This window comes from Leuresthes tenuis, unplaced genomic scaffold (genome assembly GCF_036924035.1).
Source record: "Leuresthes tenuis unplaced genomic scaffold, fLeuTen1.0.hap1 SCAF_6, whole genome shotgun sequence".
In the NCBI taxonomy this organism is placed as follows: Eukaryota; Metazoa; Chordata; class Actinopteri; order Atheriniformes; family Atherinopsidae; genus Leuresthes; species Leuresthes tenuis.
The window spans coordinates 23,426,870-23,448,631 of record NW_027325360.1 but is presented as its reverse complement, the minus strand read 5'-3'; the positions used below and the strand labels follow the sequence as shown (position 1 = coordinate 23,448,631).

General features: G+C 40.0%; 2 protein-coding genes across 5 annotated transcripts in view; both read right to left on the bottom strand.

Annotated features, from left to right (window-relative positions):
- The window catches only part of gapvd1 (GTPase activating protein and VPS9 domains 1), a 29,074-nt gene extending 17,095 nt beyond the window's left edge, over window positions 1–11,979 (bottom strand). For all 4 annotated transcript variants that reach the window (XM_072388325.1, XM_072388326.1, XM_072388327.1 and 1 more), the window contains exons 1-7: window positions 11,824–11,979; window positions 5,432–5,650; window positions 4,270–4,537; window positions 3,584–4,156; window positions 3,413–3,496; window positions 3,185–3,319; window positions 460–652 (exon numbers count right to left, since the gene is read on the bottom strand). In XM_072388325.1, the coding sequence (XP_072244426.1) occupies window positions 460–652; window positions 3,185–3,319; window positions 3,413–3,496; window positions 3,584–4,156; window positions 4,270–4,537; window positions 5,432–5,616 (1,438 nt within the window). In that variant the 5' untranslated portion in view covers window positions 5,617–5,650; window positions 11,824–11,979. The remainder of the gene's footprint in view (window positions 1–459; window positions 653–3,184; window positions 3,320–3,412; window positions 3,497–3,583; window positions 4,157–4,269; window positions 4,538–5,431; window positions 5,651–11,823) is intronic.
- Window positions 11,980–13,377: 1,398 nt separating this feature from the next.
- unm_hu7912 (un-named hu7912) lies at window positions 13,378–20,700 on the bottom strand. The gene is made up of 2 exons (XM_072388324.1): window positions 20,460–20,700; window positions 13,378–17,904 (listed from the first exon to the last, which is right to left on the bottom strand). Exon 2 carries the CDS (start codon window positions 17,850–17,852, stop codon window positions 14,655–14,657), a length of 3,198 nt encoding a protein of 1,065 aa, XP_072244425.1. The 5' UTR covers window positions 17,853–17,904; window positions 20,460–20,700; the 3' UTR covers window positions 13,378–14,654.
- Between the last annotated feature and the right edge of the window lie 1,062 nt (window positions 20,701–21,762).

Genomic DNA, 21,762 nt, shown 5'->3' with positions numbered 1-21,762 from the left:
TTTATTTCTAATTAAAGCGTTGCTACAGCATCATTTGTCTTGGAAATGCTAATGAAGGCAATCTATGCATCTTTTCCATCCATTCCAATTAAAATTAGTTAATTTATATTTGGTAATTTAATTGGTTGTCATTTCTGTAATTGAGCCTCAATCCAGGCTATGCTAATTATCTTTATAACAAGCTGAGAAGTAGCTCATTAGCTTCCCATAAAACACAGACTTTCATCAGTTATCACCACTAAACTCTTGTTGTTTACCGAGCTTCTCCTCAGGCTAAATATCACACTTTTACACTCTAGTTCTTGTTTCTGTGTGATTTTTCAATGGAAGCTCTTTTAGTTCTTCATATCAGGAAAATACAAGAAGTTGCATCATATCATATAAGTGTGTCAATAAATGGAATTTTAAAAAAACAGAGTGGCAAGCAAACCAAGGCTTAGAGGCAGTGGAGGGAGGTACCTATGGGTAGTCTGTTCTTCTTGTTGGCAGGAGTGGTAGCTGGGGAAAGCTGGGGGGTGTTGGAGGGAGTGAGCTCCAGACTGTTGCTCTTCACGGTTCGAGACTGGGGCACATTAGCCATCAGGGTTTCCAGGGCCATGTGCTCTTCTTCTCGAAGGTGGTCACCCGCCATCACATTCCGAACAAAGTCCACCTGTGCAGGAAGGGGAAGGTATTATTTTCTGGATCGTCTCAATAAATCAATCCTTTTAAGGTAATAGTTATTTCATAGAATGGTGTAAGTCATCTTTTAAAGAACTGGTAAAGGGCAAAATATACAAAATATAAAATAAATAATTTGAGGTAGTTCTCAACAACATCTTAATGTACTCAAACATATCCTGTCAGGTCAAACTAAGGCCATCAGGCTGATGTATAAACCTGTTGTCGTGACACATTTCTGCTGCGCTTGCAACCAATTTGTCAGCAATCACATGCACTGGCTTATCCGTATTCTCCTGTGCGTGTGCGTTTTCCTGACAAATGACTGTTTGTCATCTATAAAAGATTTCTCACTCCGTTACTGGCTTTGAAATCAATGTGACACGTTATCTCAGAAGAAAACCGCTGAAAGGATGCATTTCGCTCTGCATTTCAGCTGTTTTAGCATCTAACCTGGTTTGACTGATATAAACTTGAAGGTGTCATTAGCCCAGAGCTACAGTCTTGTAGAAAGCAGCTAACTGTGTCATCTTTGTGATTCATGCATAAAGATTTTTTCGAAGTGCCTGATACTACAGAGCAACTATGTTTAAACGCACGTGTATTTCGTGCACTACGTCTGAGTGAGTGCAGCGGCTGGTAATTCTGCCCTCGAGTGGTGGCTTGATTGTGGTTTTTTTCGATTGTGAAGGAAACAAGTTGTCTCCTGTTGCTGCAACAGAGAAAACAGTTGAAATCACAGAGAAACCACGTACAAAGCTGACAAACCGAAGGACTGACTGTGAACCTGCAACGCTTTCAAAAGTGCCAGCTGTAAGCGAAACTTTGCAAATCAAGTGACTTTAAGGTGCCGTAGAGATCACCATCGCAACATCTGAAATCTACATCACTTTGTGCATCTCTGTCAGTGACGCCAATAGTTCTGTCGAGTGCAACTAACACATACCAGTAAACACATAGATGGCCACAACTATGACATGTTTTTTAATGTGTTTCTACTTTACAATAAACACACTCGTCACAAGTTTAGGCTTATTCTTACAACTGATTTGTGTTACTACAGAGACGATATCATACCGCAAAAATAGTTCCCTAATAATGTAATTTATCACCATTCTGTTTAAAAGAAAGTAAATGTTTATATATATATATAAAAAAAAAGACTGTCTTTCATCAGAATAAATTCAAACGTAAACAATTCATTATTTAAACTAAAAACAGTTCAAACATTCGACGTATGCTCCGTTTTCAGGTCTAAATCAGATGTTTGACATGTAATTCCTTTTTCTTCCATTCATTAACATCCCTGCTCAAGCAGACCATCAGATTACATTTTTTTTAGCAGTTAGAAATTTGGATTTATTTTGTTAAGGTTCTTAATGCTGGCCACTAAAACTTAATACACAAACTAATGCAGTGACAGTAAAGTCTGGAGTTTATGGAGCAGACATATGACAGAAGGATTGTTATGCGAGTTCTCAGTGGTGTTATCAACCAGCCAGCAGCTCTTATGTTCTGTGGTGCGTGTTTTGGCAACTTGAGCAAGTTGAACACATGACTTGTGATAAGATTGTGCCTAAAACAGGGATTAGTAGCCAACCAGCTGTACAAGGTTCAACTGCTGACAAGGTAACGAAGTATTTAATACTAAAAATGTCAAGTATTTAGTTTTTTCAGTTTGGTTTGTGGTCTGAGATTTCAGGCTATTTACTGTATACTCTCCCATTACAGAGTATCGTGCTCCAAGGGTTCTTAAGTACTGCCGATCTCAAAAGAAGCACATCCTTAGACAAAGCTGGAGCAGAAGAGATTCAACTTCCCACTTCTGAGGGACAGCAAACTAAGCGACAGCAGCGATAGCGAGAAAATGGGTTTAATAAAAAAAAACTTGTGCTAACAGTGACGCACGTTTCCCCTTCAAATCTGAACGACACATTTTCAGATATATGGGGACCAAAAAAATGCTGCTTGTGTTTTCTTTTTTCGGTTTGAGTTGGTAGCGACTTAAGACACCCAAATATATGTTCTTATGCTAACAAAAAAAAAGTAAAACTAAATAATAGAAGTTGAGCGTACAGAGAAGAAATTGTGAATAAAAACTTATTTCAAGGCATGTCGTTGGTGCATCTAAATAAATGGGTAAGTTACGGTTAAGCGATGTCATAGAGGGCGGAGCCAACCAAAGATAGACTACCACAGCGACACAGCTCAAGGAGATTAGTGCCTGCAGAACAGGTAGCACGACAACAAAATTACATCAGTGTACACATTGAAGAGAAATGTGTACCTAAAATCCTAAAGTTGGAGGTAAGCGTCAAAATTTGATCTGCACTACGTTCAGCACAGCATAAGACATTGATAATGTCACAAGCAGAGATGTATAAATCTCCCCGATGTCGAACAGGTTAGGTGGAGAAATGATTTCAGCCATCACATCCATCAGAGTATGGCAGCTGCAGAATGCAGTTAGCATTATTTGAATATCAAATGTTGCATTTTCATGTCAACTTCAAACAAAACCTACCAGTGCCAGCAGCTGATTATGAGTGATGTAGACTGCAGTCCTACTGAGGCCTTCGAGAAGGTTCATGGAGGACATGGGTGGGGTCTCGACAGCTCGTCCACCAATCACCACATCCAGAAAGGCAGCAACACAGCTCTGCCAAACAGAGACCCAGAAAAGGTTAGCTCGGACAAAGACGAACATGCGCTCAAGACGGCTTTAAGAAAGCGTTATTCTGATGACACACACCTTATCAAACTTGGACAAACTGCTTTTCCGTCTTGGGTCCGCGTCATCATCGGCCATGGCCAGTTGTTGCAAAAGTTGCCCCACCTGTGTAACAAAAATATGCAAATCAGTCTACAGCTGAAAGGCTCAAATGTGCAAATATGTGCGCTTGGAACTCGCTACAACACTTGCCTGCATTAGATTGAAGCGGGCCACCTCATTGATGGGAGCGTCGGAGATAATGCCGTACTGCTCTGGGTTGACTATGGCTGGGCAAATGAAGCAGGTCAGCAGTAGGTCTGTGCACATGGTGCGCACCTCACCCACCTCAAGACGCTCTACGCATGACAAAGTCTTGTACATCTGGGACACAATCCAGCGCAGGCTGTGAGGAAAGCAATAGGTGTTTTGCTTTAAGTAACCAATAAATTTGTTTACGAGAGCCACCAGCTTGGCTTCATTGGCCTCAACAGCTGCCTGCACCCGTTGCTTGTAGCCCTCAGAGCCTTTCTCTCCAAAACGTTCCTGCTGGGCTGGAGTGAGGCGCTCCGTCACCTTGGCTGGGTCAGTCTCCAGGTGGTCCTCATCCTCGACCAACAGCTGCATAATGGGTTCATGAAGAGTGGCGGTCAGGAAGAGCTTGGCCGAGTACAGACCTTCAGAGAAGAGCTTAAAGAGGATGCTGAAGGCACAGGTTCCCCGTCGGAGTAGGCGACGAGGGTTGTCGCTCTCCTTCAGCTCAAACTCTATCAGGTATCTCAACACCTGGGAGACGGTGAGATAAAAATAAAAAAAATAAAATCAATGAACCAGATTAACACTTCATTTTAAAGAGCGCTCAGACTGTGGAATTACTAAAGCTGGGTTGGAACCCTGACCTGTAGCAGGTAGCTCTCATCCTCCTGCATGATACAGTTGCCATAAAGTGAGGTGAAGACTGTGTGGATGACACCCTGGGTGTGCTCCTGGTTCAGCCTCTCTCCAGCCACCAGGCAGGATGCAACCAGTCTGGGATTTTCCCTCAATCTGGCCAAGAACTCGCCGTAGTTTGGCTCCTGGAAACCCAGAGTCTTGTAGCCATCAATAAACTGTGTATCTTCCAGCATTTTGGCATGTTGGCAGCACTCAGCTGGGGAGGCTTCAGCACTGCAGAGCAGAGATGTTTCGTTACAAATATGCATCATGTAAAACCAACTGTTCCAAAAAAAAATGCATTTATTTTTCAATCCCTCCCAGTGGCTGAACTTTTTTGTGTTTTTAGGTTTGTATTGTGCTTGGGAGCCTCTCACTTACAAGACAATCAAATTTTTATCCAGATACACGTGGTGCAATTAGAGAGGGACAGTATATTTCAAAGCAGGTACTATTCAATATAGTGCTTAACATTTTAGTTTAACATGAAAACAAGCCGAAATTTTTCTCATACAGGACCAGGGAATATTTATGTATTTATGGTACATCGCAGCACAGAAAAAATGAAAACGCACAGGACAGTTCTACACGACTGGGTTCTTTACTTGGATATACACGTGTTGCACATGTTTCTGGGTAAAATACAGTGAACTTGGCATGTTGTATCTCTGCTTCAATGCACTAAGTCAAGAAAACCATCACTCTTAAGGGTACAGCAAAACCTTAATGCAATCGACTATAGGCTATATATAGGGCTTGTTTGTATACACTAATACATGTCCAATTCACCTTAGTAAATTTACACCTCGATTATCAGGAACAAAGACAGAATTTTATGCATTTGAATTTGAAAAGAAACTACAAAAAATAGAGCAACTCCTATTACATGCAATGCTACTCTGGGTCATGAACATATAAAAAAAAAAAAACTTTATTGAGTAACACAGAATACAGAGAGAAGAAGAGAGGGCCTGAAATAGGAATTACTAATTGTCAGAACTCCAAATAACACAAATTGTTCTCTTTGGGTATTAAACAAACAAGTTAGAAAGGCCTGGCATTAAGTCTGTACTTTATATATAACAATTCCCCTCAAAGACCAGAGTGAATCAGGAAAACAGGTCTGACCTGGTGAGAATCAGACGATCAAGGTTGATTCTCTGCTGCTTGGCAATCCAGGCAGCCCGGTACAGCCTCTCAGCAGTCTTCAGCACGTCACTGTTGAGCCTTTGAATTAGCTGCTTCTCCGATGACACGTACAGCCGCTCCTGCTTCAGGTGGTGGGCCAGAGTGTGGATGTCTGGCTTCACCATCTTCACCGGCTCACACAGGCAGTGAAGCAAATGACTGGAGAAAAACGAATGGGACAAAATGAAGAGGACAGAGGTGAATATGCTGAAAACAAATGAACAGAAATTCAATAATATCTTTACCTTAATCAAATCAAATGTCACATTGGCAAGAGAAGAAGGTTTTTAAGTTGATGTCAAAATGGGTCACTGCAGCTATTTCACCCATGAAAGTTTACTTGGCACAAAGTGCCACCATGTAAACACTGTGGCGTTATACCTTGTGAATTTTTGGAAATGCTTAGCGAAGTGGCACAAAATAACTCACAATACGATCATCAGGGCTATCTCAGTCTTAGTTTCATTTCCACAAACCTCTAAAAAGGAACCTGGGGGTTGGGGTTGAAAGGATGAGTCAATGACCTGATTTCATCGACAAAAATGTGTTCATTAAGAATTCTGCGGGGCAACTCCTTTATCAAATAACAAATAAACATACTGAGGCTCTGCCTTTCCAGTGAGGGAATCCAATGCTCTTCCATGTTCAAAAATAAAAGTAAAAAATAAAAAACAGCATTTAAAAGCAGTGCTTTGCTTGTTTAAAATAAATTATTGCTTTTCAAGCTTTAACAAACAGTTCCTCAGAGCTTACAGAGTGTTTTTTTTATATGGCCTTGCATTTGGCACTGATATTTGTGCATTAACATGAAAAGTAGATGCATAATTTGCCAATTTCTTGACAGGTTAATGCACTCACATGCTGGTTGAAAAGCTTGCTGCACATAGTTTCCATGTCATTTATCGAGCTCAAGCATAATTTATTTTGACCAAAGTTAGCTTGTAGCTTATTGTCCACTTTACTACTTGCACTTTAAAATCGGTGCACTCTTTCATTTGATGTTTTGGGCTGAACAGCCCCAAAGTTAGATTGATCTCTGTGATAAGACTTTCACATTTTCAGTCTATCTGCTGATATACCAAACAGCCCGTTTCTCAGCACAAACAAACCCGACAACAGCCAGTGTCTCTGGCCATCGTGTCAAAATATTGTTTACACTTCCAGCGGGAAAGAGGGCTTAACGACTGAAAGACGACTGAATTTACGTTATCCTCGCAACTTTTGCAGCACATCTATTCAGCCCCTCTTTCTGTCTTTTGCAAGCAGCCCCCCCCCCACACACACGCACGTTACATCAGACCCTCCACCCTATAAGCACCAATACGCCAAATCTATACGCCTGACGGTAAGGCTTGCTGTAACCTGAAAGCTGCAGTTTCAATAATTAGGCCTTTTAATCAACTTTTTCTTAAAAGACAAAAAAAAAACACCCAGCAGAAAATATAGAAACTGTAAGTTCCCACTGCGGGCATCATGAAGGAAGGAAGAACTTGCATTATTGTGAGCTTGCTCCATACATGGATATGTGGAAATATGGAGCCAATTTTAGCAAGAACAACTGACTAAACTGCAGTCTTTGGATGTCAGATGATTAGGATGTTAATGTGAGTGAGTGAGTCAGGACAAATGGAGGCACAGTGTCTTTTATGTCATAATGTGTAAAGAGAATACGAATATGACTACAGATACACATGAATGCTGCTAAATGGTATGTTATTAACACTAAAAGCACAATCACATATATAATGTGATATGGAAATATGCAAGCTGAGAATTCGGTGCCACCTTAACAATAAACAACTTTTTAAACCAGCCCATCACCCATTAACAGATTTTGTAAATATTGGCATATATATATATATATACATATATATATAAAAATGTGTGTATCGGCAGCAACATTTCTTTTAATTCTTAATCAGGAATTATAAGCTGTAGAATTTTGCAATGTTTTGGTTGAACTTTTCTCGTCATATACTGAGATAAGTGTTTCTTAGTTGTTGGTTTTTTTTGTTTTTTTTAAAGTCCATTCATAGATCCATTATTTCATAATTAATTCAAAGGTAGAGCAGGAAATGGTGACCACCATCTGTGAACATTTGCATTCAGTGTGCTTCAAACGCACTGGCCCAATGACAACAAAAAAAAAACAAGCTTTTTCAAAAGCTCCAAGAGACACTACAGCAGAAAATGCAAATCATTCTTTCTTTTCAAGATGAGCACAGCCAAAATATACAATCCCAGCTGAGTGCATGAAATCTGAATGATTTCTCAGTGAATCCTTTTCACAAAAGCCTCTTTGTGGTGGGTTGCTAACAGAGAAAACACAGATTTAAATGTGGAATTAGGGCTCTGAGCAGAGAATGAGACTAGACCAGAGATAAACAGCTGGGGAGTGGGAATGACTGCAAGGCAGTGTCATCCCACACAAGCTCAGAGACAACCACAACACTTGAGTTGATATGCCTGACAAATCAAATTGGTTATGTATATTTTAACAGAAAATGATAGCCTCTGTGCTGAATTCCCATACCAAAAGGAAAAAAAGAAGAAAAAAAGATTACAAATCTCAAAATAATATGCTAGACTGTCTTCATTTTTGCATAAAAAACAAAACAAATAAAAACACAATTCTAGCCAAAGATGACTCATGCATCAAGCAAGTTTTCTCTGGTTTAGACCGGAAAATATATATTATCTTCTGACTTGACAATTCAGTTAAGAGGAAAACTGTGTTTTAGGTCACCCTCCTTAGAAATTCTGACTATCAACATTAAAAAACAAACACAATAACGTAGTGTGTTCACTGTCTAATGTGGCGAGTCTGCTGTTTAAGCAGATATGACAGAATTTTGCATGAAAGCTTAGAAATAAAATAAGAATGAATAAGAGATGTTGCTAAATCACTAAAATGTGATCTACCTAGAGGGACAATATAACATGTCAAGTTCTGCAGGATTTAATGTCCCGGGCTTACGATACTGAACAGGGTGAAAAAGTAAAGCACTTGCCAAATAACGATTACTTGTGGTCCAGTCTGGACATTTTTAGACTAAGAAGTAAACTTGGGCAGTATCAAGTATAAATATTAAGAGAGGCGGAAGGTATTACTTTTAAAATGTCAAAATAATAGGATAGCGATCCAGAGATGCTGCACAGAGGTGAAATTCTGTGGCAGACATGGTATAAGATGAGGACTGACATTATCACAGGTGCTGTTATGGACCATTCTTAAGATGGCTTTCTAAATGTTCACTGCACAAGATGTCAGATATTAGTGGAAAACATCAGTCTTGTGTAGCTTATTAAATTAAAGAAAAAAAAGACATCCACATACACAATCATATTCTCAAATAAGCACATTCCTCACATAGAAGTGAAAAGGCAACTTGGTTATTAGTGGCGAGCGGGGAGGGTGTATTGCTGTTTATCACTGCTTCTTGTGCCCATCACCATCAGTATGCAGCTACCTGGTGAGTCAGTTGTGGAGAGAACAGGGGAACTCAGAAGCAGAAGAGAAACCAAACAGTGCGCGAGAAGCCATAATCTGCAACTTTATATGCTGTATGAAAGCACCTTTGTAGTTGAGAATCACAAAATACTGTTAAGATGAATCATAAGGGAACCAATTGTTCAACCATAACATATGTGACAGCACCAGTATTATAACAACAAGGTAGAATTGGAGGCAAGAGGCAGGGCAAAAACAAAAGAAAAGGCATGTCTGCCAAACGCAAGTTACATAATGAAGAGGTTTACAATTGTTTTTGAAATACAATGCACCAAACAACAGTACTTGAAAGTAAAATACTCAGCCCACTCCTCCCACTACATGGTCCCACACACATAAAGGCAATGGAACAAAGTGTTTTTTATAGATGTTTTAAGGATTTCACTTTCCACTAAAGGCATTCGTGACTCTGAACCAACATCCCCTTCACACTTCCCTTTCCTATAATTTCATAAAAGCAAATAGTCTAAACCATATGTGGGTTTTAAAAGTGACTTTTCCTCCCATATGGCTAGTTCCTGAGCCTCAACACTTCTGTGAAATGTTTTGGGACAACTAAGAAGTGAATGCAGGCATTAAATGTTCTGTCAGATTTTAGGGATGGTCAGCTGGAGAATCCACTCTCCTCTCCTCTCAAGAACTCCTCTCTTACTTTCCTCTTCCTGATTTAACCTGCTAATCTGGGGATCAGAGAAGAGGGAGGGGGGGGGGCATGCATTTCTTAAACCAGCATGACTTGGCTCCTCGGTTGCTTACTCTGGAAATACTGAACTGACTGTTTTGATTACTTAACCGAATATTTGTTTAATCACAGGGTGCTGTCAGAGTATTCTTTAGGGTAAAAGGTATTTGATATTAAGATTTAAAAAAAACAAATAAAAGAAAAACCTTCAAGTTATTCATAATCTTTAAAGTTAAATGCTAAGTTTTGAAGAACACACTCTGCTATTGGGGAATTTAACCTTGTTTGCCATAGGTGCTTTAACTTTGGCTCAGTCCCCAGTTCTTCCCCATGGCCTTATCTCTCCATCATGCAGAGGTAAGCTGCCCCTTTTCTTTTAAGCAACAAGATGAAGTGGTTGTCAAGACTTTCATCTTGGATATTAGAGGCTAAATGGATGGATAGATGACCACTGCTCCTTGACATCCTAAAGAAAACGGGCACATTACTTCTGCAAACTTCTGCAAAGGGAAAGGGCCAAGGGGAGAAAATGGGACTGGGCCTTAATGTACTGAACTGAGGACAACCAACAGTAAGAAATTATTCATGCCAAGAGTGCACCATTAGTATTGGTCCCAGTACAAGTGTATTTCTCATCTGTGGAACAGGTACAAGGTCAGCCACACCAATGAAGTGAGGCCAAGATATGTTTTATTACTCAAGATATTTCAATGTACACTGCGGAGTTGATACGGATTCCAAGATGTGAAAATCCTGGATGAGCCGTGGTGGATGTGGGGGAGCAAACATCCCTCAACCAAGTCGCCTTTACAGTTTAACACCCGCCACCCCCCACCCCCCCAATACTGTAGAGTTAATCAATACATCAGGACATAAATTAAGTGAGCACCGATTTAAATCCACCAGCTATGAAACAAAAATTACAACAAGATAGACAGAAGATGATGATATCACAACAAGAAATATGACATTATGAGTCAGCATCAACTGGAATGACAACCGCTGACTTAAGTTATCAGGAATAACTTTCATAATGCTAATGCTGACAAGTGATGAATATACTGAGGAATTATCACAAATAGCAAAAGTGTGATCCATTGGAAAAACTTAACTCAACAGTCATCTTTGTCAGAAAATGAGGCTGTTGAGGCTGACTGGATATGATTAGCTGGTAAAAAGTTATTAAGGCTGGCAACTGAGCTTTAATGTAAAAGCCTGACTTTCAGTGAAATATGGCAGATAACAGCATGGATCATTAAAGACAAGTCACTGTCAAAGTGTTCAATAATCATTAATATATTATTCGTCAGTTTAACTCTATATCTGTACAAAGTAAAATGAAAATGTTTGAAATGAATGATTATTTGGTTAGCCATATAATCAAAGAAAATCCTTCTTTCTCAATGATGAATCCTTAATCTTCTCATGATCTTGATATAACACGAACAGCTGACAGTGTTATTCTGTGTTTAAACATTCATCATTTTAAGTGACAGAAAGCCATTTCACTACTTCTCCAGGACTAGCATGTTTTAACGTCACACATTCGGCTGGAACTACAATTTTAATCTAACCGGCTCAGGAGGATAAACACAAATTTAGCCCAAAAATCTTTGACAGTTAAACCTGCTGCTAATTGCTATGAAGCATAAAGTTTATAGTGTCCTTGATTTAACGACGCTCTATAAAAGCTAGACTTAGCATGGTAGCCAACAAATCGAGATGGGTTAGGTTAACGTCAACTAATGTATTTTACCGTCTGCGAGGTTAACCTGTTTTATATCATAAATAGAAGAGCTCTAACTTATATCAAATAACAGCTAACGTGTGAAAACGATGTGAAAGAAACTAAGACAATCCCCAACACTAAGGTGTTACATTCGCACCCGTAAAGTACAAATAGTGTTTGCACTGATTTGGAGGAGGGGCACATAAAGCATCCTAGAGAATTGGCTATCATAGCAGTAGCCAGCTAACGACCAAGTTAACCAAGTTAACTTAGCTAACGTTTGCTAGTCAAGCAAAACAGGCTAACGATAAGCTAGCTGGCTAGCTACCTTAGCTTAGCCGTAGACTGCAAGATCCTTTCCAGACTAAACGTAACCAACAACACATGCTAACATAGGTTGAGCTACTTACCAATTCTTACTAGCCTGTACTTGTGGTTCGTAATGTCTCTAAACTCAGCTGATCATGAAATTTCTCGAGTCAGGAGAATTGTTTGTTGGCGCTTAGCCGTCTCACACTGGTTTCTGCTAGAGCGAAAAGTGCTGTCATTTGCTGTCATCACGAGGAGACCTGCGCAACCCGCATGCGCACAAAGGGACTCATTGCTATTAAAGGGAGCTTTCACTCTAAAATGGTCAACAATCCTAAAAACTAAGGAAGCGAATCGTGACCATAATTTAAATCAAAATGCATTTGCAGAAATGCTTTTTCATTTTAAGAATGTGGTTGCATTATTTGAGATCTAAATCTCAAATGTCTATTTCTTTTTCATTTGAATTAAGTGAAATATTGAGCACTCTTGAAGAAGAAAATCAAAATGCAAATAGGATGATTTATTGCAAATTTATGTTATGAGTCAAATAATGCATTAGTACTAAGTGCTCCTGTCATATCCTCCATATCAACTAAGAATGAATTAACTGCTGTACAAGCATTTTCATATTGTTTCCACATTGATATTTTCATATACCAGTTGAGAAGATTAACTAATAGGTAGGTAAAATGAAGATATTGAATGTTTTTTGGAGCTCATTACACAAAGATGAATGCAATGCAATTAGTGTTTTCAGTCAGAGGCTTCATTCCTGCACACAGCAATGACTGTACAATGACTTTTTTTTTTTACAACGAATAATTGACAAATAACTATATCATTTATGCAGAAAAACAATTTCCAACTTTAGGATTGATAAATAATTATTGGATTCATTTAATTTTATTCTTATCAATTCAGGTCAATTGAGGATAGAATTTGAGAGGTTCTTTTGGAGAATTTTGATGGTGGTAATAGATGGGTTCCGCCACAAGATGGTGCTGTAATAACGGAATAATAAGAAGGTACTTGGAGAAAATAATGTATTGCACTGAGCAACACAGTGCGGTGCATCAGGTGTGTTGTTGCACATTCACTGTGCAAAAACAGTGAGAAACTCTCCACCAATTGATCAATTTGAAACTGAAGAAAGTTGTGCCACAGGAAGCACGGGCTATGGAGAGGTAAGATATGGAATGCAAATCCATAGTTAACAACTTGACTAAATGTTGAGTGTTGTCTCATGTTTGTTATACATGTTGTCATTCATTCATGCAGTCATTTTAAAATTCCTGCTTTATCCTATTCAGGGTCACGGGGAGACTGGAGCCTATTCCAGCTTCTTCAAGCGAGGGGCAGCGTCGCCTGTCTGTCACAGGGCCATGCTTCACACCCAATTCATCAATTGAAAATAGTAATGCCTACTTTTAAACGTGTACTTAAAAGATGATGACAACAGTCTTTTGTCTCAGTGGCGCTTTAGTGATTCACTTAGATGGATTCCTCTTATGTTTTTTGTTTTTTTTAACCCTCAAAACACATGAAGCCTGAAATCTTTAATTCTTCAGCTAAACAGTGACTACTGATCCAAAGTTTAAACCATCCTCCTAAAACATTTGAATTGTGAGAAATTCAGAGTCATGTGGTCGCTTTTTAAATTCCATTTATTTCATATTTATATATAGGTTATAAACATCACAAAATAGAAACTCCAGGAAAGTCTTGCACAAAGATATATGTATAATCAACTAAAAGAGCAACCTTAGATTAGTGAACAATGGTAATTAAAGCAGGCATGTCTGAATTCAGTGCTGCAACTATGTTAGGAACATTATTGTTTTATAGTTTACGTTTTAGTGCAAACAGAGCCTTAGCAGCTCTTAACTGAAATGAATTGTTCTGTATCTTTATTAAAATAGGATTTCACAACATAGATGTTAAGGTTGCTCTTTCATTGCATATGGTTTAATTAAGAACATACTGTGGTATTAGTTTCAATAAGGTCTCTAGGTCTGGGTGTTCTAATATTCAATATATAATGTATGGTATACTGTACCTCTTACATTTCTAAGCATCAAATGGTTTCTCATTAACATCGTAAATTTACTTTAAGCAATAACAATATTAAAATATCTGAATATAAATAACATGCTTTGGGCAAAATAATTATCTATTTACAATAGTAATTCAAACAACCTATGTCTAGAGCTCTCAGGCCTTTAGAAATAGCTAGCCCCATACATTGCTTTGTGTCAAATACATTTGTTTGTTTTCAAATAAAGGCCACTTTCTAACAAAGCAATTTATACAAGATTGACATCAAGCCTTTTCACAGATGAGAAACGCTCCAACAAAAATCCTTGATGAAGTGGGAAAACAAACACATGGTTTGATTGTACCTCTATGTCTATGAAAGAATAACTAATAAAGTGATAATTAAAGAATATCTACACAACTACAGAATACCAAGGAAATAATACTTAAATACTAAACCGTTGTAATAGTACAACCACTGCAACATGAAATATAGTTTTCTGATATAACATCTGATGGAGAAATTAAATGTAGGTTACCATTACAACATGTGATTTAGCTGTGCCAACTACTACATGGAGGCAATTACATGTGCACTCCCTGAATATTGTGTGCTTCATACATTATCTTCCTACATCTTTAACACCCAGATAACTGGATTTGAGCCTCATCTGCATGCAGGCTGTTAACTTTTGAGTGCAACAGGAGCAAAACAAGCCAAAAACAACATAAGTCAACTTTCAAAAGTGTTCATACACTGTAAATGTGTGTGAAAAAAAAGGAGACAGACGAGAAAGATTAGTCAAATATATACACATTTCTAAATCAAACTATGGATTTACAATAAGTACAGTTAGGGTAGCTGACATCATTATCATTACTATTTAGTGCTATGCTATATAATATCATCCAAGAGATGAGGGGTACCCAACCAGTCTAGTGTTCTTGGTTCAGATGCGGCCATGATCATGCACATAAACTGTTTCCCTGTTCTCTTATCTATTGGGTAAATCGTGGTGGGAGTGAACCTTTTGTTGCTCTCCACAAACTCACACAGCTGATTATAGATTTTGGGGTACTCGTGACGAAGAAAGACTCCCCTGGTCCTGAGCTCACGTTGGATATTGACAAAGCACACCTCTCTGGCTTTTCTTCCCTCTTCTCCTTCCTTGTCAATGTCGGGTGTGCCTGGAGGGGGAGTGAGGATGAGAGTTTCCATTTCACTATCCTTTTTCAGTATTTTTTTGTCAGGGCTTGAGGAGGCCAAGGACACCTTTGCATATTTTCGAACTGTTGGTGCTTGGACCCTTGGTGAAGGTCTGTTAGGCACTAGCTCACCAACAGCTATGGATACATTCAGAAGGAAACATTCATTTGGGTCATACTCATTACCTGCATGCTGCAGATCCTTGCAGTATTCACCAAGGTTGTCTTTGAAGCCATCCAGCTCTCTGAGAGACAAGTATGTTGGCGACATGAGGAGGCTCTCAAGCCCAACTTGCAGGAAATTGTCAGCTGTCTCTGGATTAGCAAAGCCCACAAAGAGAACGCCTCTACCTCTTGAGAGGAAGCCAGCCTTAGCAATGCGTGAGAAGGCTTTGTGGATCTCTGAGTTCTCTCTGCAGAACTTAAGAGTGTGCCGACAGACACTGCTGACACGGCCATACAGGCATGTCTCTTTGTGGGTCTCCCAGTCATCCCTGCGACAGTTTCGTGAGCAGTAAAATGTGTAGCAACTGTGACATGATTTGAAGTACAAGCAAGCATTGAACATACTTTCAATGCGGTTGCACTTCTTGTTAGCACACACCATGGTGTCTTCTTCATCTGTGCTGTGGTCTGGAGAACATTCTTCTGCACTCCTTTGTAAAGCATCACACCCACTATCAGGGTCTTTGACTGTGTCTGGGCTGGATTTCGAGGATGGGAGCTGTGTGTTCAGACTTCCCAAGTTTTCTAGTCCAGAGGGTCCTTGTTCTTTGTTGTCGTCGTCAGTGATCAGTTGCTTTAACTGGTCTAATAGATTTTCACTTGTCTTTCTGCTTGTTGGTGGTTTGTAGTCAACGACCAAATCAGCTAAGAGTTCATCCAGTTGCTCTAGACTCTGCTGGAGGGAGAAGTTGTTGTGTTTTCCTTCTTTGCTAATGTCTGTTGTGTTAAAGGGCTGTTTTTGATGCGCTGCTTTTGGAGTCTTCTCATGGCCAAGCGTATTCCAGCTGACGGAGTGCACATCACGTCTCCTGCTGTTGCCTGTACATATGTCATTGTCTGTTATGGTGATCTCCGGAGTAACAAACCAATTCCCGCTCTTGCTGTTTCTCCATGGATTACTTGAACCCTTCTCCAAAGAGTTTTCTGAGAGAGACAGAGCTGCGTAGCGCCTTGGTGAACTTGAAAGGTTAAGTATGACAGGTTTGGATGTAACATCTGAGGACGCCCCATGCCTTGCTTGGTAAAATAGGTTTTCATAGCTTCTTCCACGTGGCACAGATTGCTCTCTGTCATGCCGTGGATAAAGTATATTGTCCCAAGACTTGGAATGGTTTTTGGCATCCGCTCCTAGTCGACTTGTGTCTGTACTGCTGGTAGTAAACCATGGTGGTATACTAGGGTCATGCCTGACTCTTGGTGGTGTGACCTGAGAAGACTGGTTAGAGTAACCAGAAATACTTGAACGATACCAGTCATCTGAAAAGGCCTGGGACATTCGAGGGCGTCGGCGACCCTCTGTATGGTATGATCTTGATGGAAAATACTGTTCCTCTGGAGAGCTGACTGGTTTGGAATAAAACAACCTTGAGTTATCTGTATGGTACGGACTGAAACGATTGTCTTCTCCATAGTAACCTCTCGTGAGTGGAGTTTGAGAGAAGTATGACCCTGCCTCACTTGTGGAGTATGGCCTGCTATATACAGAGTGTGCTGGCTCCCTGTTGGTTAATTGGTCTGTGTAATAAGACCTCACAGGAAGTGTGTGCACCCATCGAGTCCTTGGATCATACTGACTAGTCATTGTACTACCAAGGCTTGTTAGACTGGACCGATCATCCTGAAAATACGCCCTTGAGTAGGGATGAGCAGGATAACGAACAGCATCATCTGTGTAGAAAAACTTGGTTGGTATATTAGGATTTGAGTAAGCTCTTTGTTCCTGACTCAGATATGGTGCTATTGGTGATGACATCCTGTGCATGTCTAGATGCTGGTAAGAAATAGGAGACATGCTGGTGGTGTAGTAATATCCTTGTCTATAATCTCCACTATAGCATTCGCTTGGAGTCGGCGTTGGTGAAGAGACAATCTGCCGTGGTACATACAAACCTCCCCTGCTACTAGCCTGGGAGTACCTTTGCCAAGGATGCTCAGTTTGTACGTTGGAAACCTGTCTCGAAGTGTGCTGCAGCACAGCAGCATCTGGTTTAATGTCCACACGACACCTGACATGAGGGGTTACCATGGGTTTGTCTGATTTATCCTCTTCAAAACAGTCCGAGACATAGAGTGGAGCGTGAGGCTGTAGTTTGATAGGGTGCACCTCATTCAAGAAGGCCCTGTTTGAGGATTCTCGTTGTATTTCAGGGCCCCTCAAGGTATCTGACAAAGTCTGAGGTCCATCCCTCCCTTTTCTGGCTCCTGGTGGAGATACAGAGATGGGCACAGGGGTGAGGGTAGCCTTGATTCTGGGAGCACTTTTAGATCTTGATCTCTTTTTGGAATCTGACCATGTAAGATAGCTGGTTTTGTCGTGGGTAGTGTGCTGCTGGAACTGCTTTGTGTTAAAAAGATCAGGAGATGAAAAGCGAAGATGTCCTGGCTGATCTAGTCCATTCCAGAGATCTTTGTTTAAAGTCTGATTCTCAGACCTCTTGTAAGGGTACTCCATCGAAGAAGAGAAGGACTGTGGATCATCTAGAGACTCAATGAAGTCAAAACTACGGCAGTGTCTTTTGTTGATGATCTCTGATTTATCAATCATTTTCAAGTCACATTGCTTTGAGGAATGGAGAGAAATGGAGTGGTCAGTGATGGGGTTAAGCGTAATGTCCCGATACAGAGTTGATGCCAGTATATCAGGGGGATGTGTTCGGGTCATCTTAAAGGAACTCCAATCCTCTCCAGTTAGTGGGATTTAAGAACAACACAGCCTGTGAAATAGAAAGCAAATATAGTTGATTACACTTTTAATATTTCAAGATTTAATGTTCTAAAAAAAAAACACAAATTTGTGTACATGAAACATACATATGATTTCTATTCATCCAGTGTAACAACTGATAGCTGCAAAGTTCATCCTGTTTAAATTTAACAGGTTTAGCTGCTCATTTACTAACCAGGTCAAAAGATAACTTCATGCCAAACAGCACACTTTAACAATGTATCTGAATAACATAGCAATGAGTTATCCTTTAAGGCTTGAATTAATATAGCTAGAGGCAGTTTAAATGTCATCAGCACACAAGAAGAGACAAGACAAAAACTTAAATTAGGCAAGGAACCCTTTGCTAAAAATGAGCTGCAGCATTTATTTAATTTTATGCTGTTTACAAAAAAAAACACAAAATTTAACATTCATGGCATTTTTTATGTGTAGTTTGACTAAAACCTTGTTTTAAAAAGTTCCTGTTATACAAAGCTGTTCACAGCAACATTAAGGACAATATCAGCTGTAGTATTTATGAGTCACGATGAAAATGTCCTCAAGGTAATTCAAAGTAATACATGACATGACTGCAGTATGTCTTGGATTATCATCACATCAAGTAGTCTATGACCCAATCCAAACCTTACCAGAAAAGCAAAGCTGCTATAAAATGGTATGAATAAATGATACACAAAACTTTTGTTCATCTCTTAATAATTAATGCGGAGAAGGTTTTTTTTTTACATAGATTTATAAAGAACATCATGGACAAAATGTTCCAACAATGGGTTTTATGTGTTTCACACACACATGGGCTTTCTTGTTGGCACTCACCCACAAGCCAACCCTGAGTTACCATCTGTTCATCGTGACGAGGGAGGACTGACCCACCATCTCCCTGTCATGTGTCCACAACACACCTAAATATCATGTCTGTTCACAACAAGGCTTGACAAACAAACTGACACTGTTATTCACTGATTTTGCCTGTTTTTTAGAACCATATTGTAGAGCAGCAATCTGTTTATCTTGTCAATATCAGTGAATAGAAGAGGCTAAAATGCATTGTTATTTTTTTTTAATTTTGCTCAATTTTCTATCAATACAGTATAAATACAGTACAATAGACTTTCTTTTTGTAATGTTTTTTTCATGTAAATGAACCTTTATTTAATGAGATTTTCAGGATACTGTTACATTTTAAAACACAAAAGCTGTTGCTCTTTATGGTATAAGCTACATGCTACATTACTATTATCAGATATTTTGCCTCCACTGGGAAATAGTCTCTAAGGTTCTGATTAATGGCTGATTGTAAGATAAGAATACAATCTAGGACAAATACTGTGTCATTTGTTTCAATATGAGGGGAACAAAATTAACATCTACCTCCAGATGAAACTGAAAGTTTGATAAGGGACTAAATAGAACAAAGCTGCATAGATCCAATCAGTTTAAATATCTCCATCCTAAATAAATATGACATTTTTAGAAAAAATAGCATTAGATTTGGTGAGACTTTATTTTATTGTACAGTATTAAAAAAATGTAGTTCACTGGTAGATCACTAACCCAGTCTACTCATTTCAGACAGTGGCCCAGCATTCATAATAACCCATAAAGTTGTATCAAATTATTGAAGGAGTTGTGAATAAGTTTGCACTGGTACTGTGTATTCTACATTAAAAACAAATCTTAAGAATTTATTTGTTTTCTATTCTGATTTTTTTTCTTTTTTGCAGAGCAAAACATTACATTTCTCAGTGACAGTGGAGAAAGCAGATTTGGACATGTTGACCCAGTAAATGTATGCATTCCCTCCTCAACTCATTTCTGTGGTCCAAGGCTCCTTTTCAATGGGGGCACTACACTTTCCTTGCAGTATAAAAGCACATGCCACATGCTGTCTCCATGGCTACAGCACACAGCAAGGGAACCATTAAGCACGCATGCAGTTGTGCACCCAGGGCCAAATCTAAGACTGAAAAAAGTGACTAATAATCAGCGTAGATACTTTAATGTGCGCGTGCGGGCCGATCTTTAGGTGACACGCGACTGCGACTTTTAATCGAAAGATGCAATGATATTAGATGAAAGAGACCGAGGGGTGTATTTTCTAATTATATACTTTATTTATGAGGCGATCAAGTACGATTTCTTTCCCAATTTATATCGAACTAAAATTAACTTGGAGAACTATTTAATCAATTTTGCCGGGTTTTCCAAACGATGACATATCTGCTGCAGATTCACCCGAAGCGTCCCCGGGGGTCGTGAGGCGCATTCAGCCTTGAAGCGTTGTCAAATAGGCTACTTGATCCAACGCAGTCGTGCACCCCGTTTTATTTTGGTGCTGCGGCACGGGGGGACGGCCCTCCATCCTTTGTCGGCTGACCCGATGCCTTTGAGCCCGGAATGACATAATTTGCGGATAAGGAATGAAGTAGGCAAGCGAACCCAGATCAGGACAGAGCCCACCGGGATGCGGAAACCTAAACAGAATGAGTTCGGCTAAGTTTAGACATTTCGGATTTCGTGAGTGAACGGGAGAGGCCTTACCGTCTCGTCAGAGAGTTGATCGGATGCGGCGGACATGGTGAGGAGGCAGCCTGTTCTCCGTGAGGTGCAGCTTCAGCCCCGCAGCACCTGCCTTGTGTCTCCCGGAGACGAACAGTCGTCCTTCATTATGTTTTCTACATCACTCGGCGATGCTCTCACTCTCGCTTATGGCTTTGTGTGCGCGCGTGTGTGAGTGACTGTGTTTGTGTGTGTGATGGAGGAGGAGGTGTGTCTCCGCTTGGGCTTGTGCGCGTGTATCTGGAGGCGTGGTTGTGCATGTTTTTAGTAGAAGGAGAGAGAGGGGGGGGGGGGTTACTGGGTGTGCAGTTTTCGAGCAGCAATGCGGTCTGTTCATCTTGGCTCTTATGGGCATTTCCGGGGGAACTGCTGGTCATTTGGTCGTCCTGCAGTGAAAGGCGCTTTATTGTCGGTGCAATTCTGCACGAGTGAAAGAAAATCTTTCAATTACAATTTTAGAAAGTTGACACTAAACTATCTGCCCGCAGATTTGGGCTGAGCCTACACTTGACTGATCGCTGCTGGCGTCCCTCCCACACTGCTGGTGCACGGGACGTTGTGATGAGGAAAACAAGCCTTACACCAACTAACTGTACTATATTATTTTATTTGATAGTGGAAGTGCAAATGACATTGGGGCGACAATTTTAAAAGACCCGCTGTGAGCATTGTCCGTCATGTTTTATCATGCAAATAAAGACAAAACAAAATATTATCACAAATAAGAAGTCTTGCTCTGCAAATATTTGGAACATTTGGATGACGAATGATATTTCTTTCAATTTACTAGTCACTGACTAATTTGTGCAGCTCTGATTATATGTTTATCAAAACTCGACTTGAATGGCCAAGTCCTTTCATTTCACAGTGAGGGATGGAGTTCTTTTAGACCTCCGTCTAGTTGTGATGCAACACGTTGTCTTTCGCTGTTGTTTTTGCTCTTAGTTTGCCCTGGACCGCACACGTCTGCTTCAAACTCTCGCCTCGCCACCTCCTTCTGCATTGTCAGAAGTGATGATGGGGACAGCTGGCTGTGAGCCCCGGCCCAAAGCATGTGACTGCCGCAGAATAACTGCTTACTAAGGCACTCTCCCCGCAGACGGAAATCACTCCTGACAAACAGTGCTGATCAGGATGAAGATTGCAATTATGCTTAGCTTTGACAGAGCTCATTTTGTCACGGTAAGATGATTTAGGTTTTGTTCTTTCTATTGTCACGATGACTCTTGCTGCTTGCCCACCAGTTACAAAACACTGATTACAAAACCGAGACCCCATCTGTGAC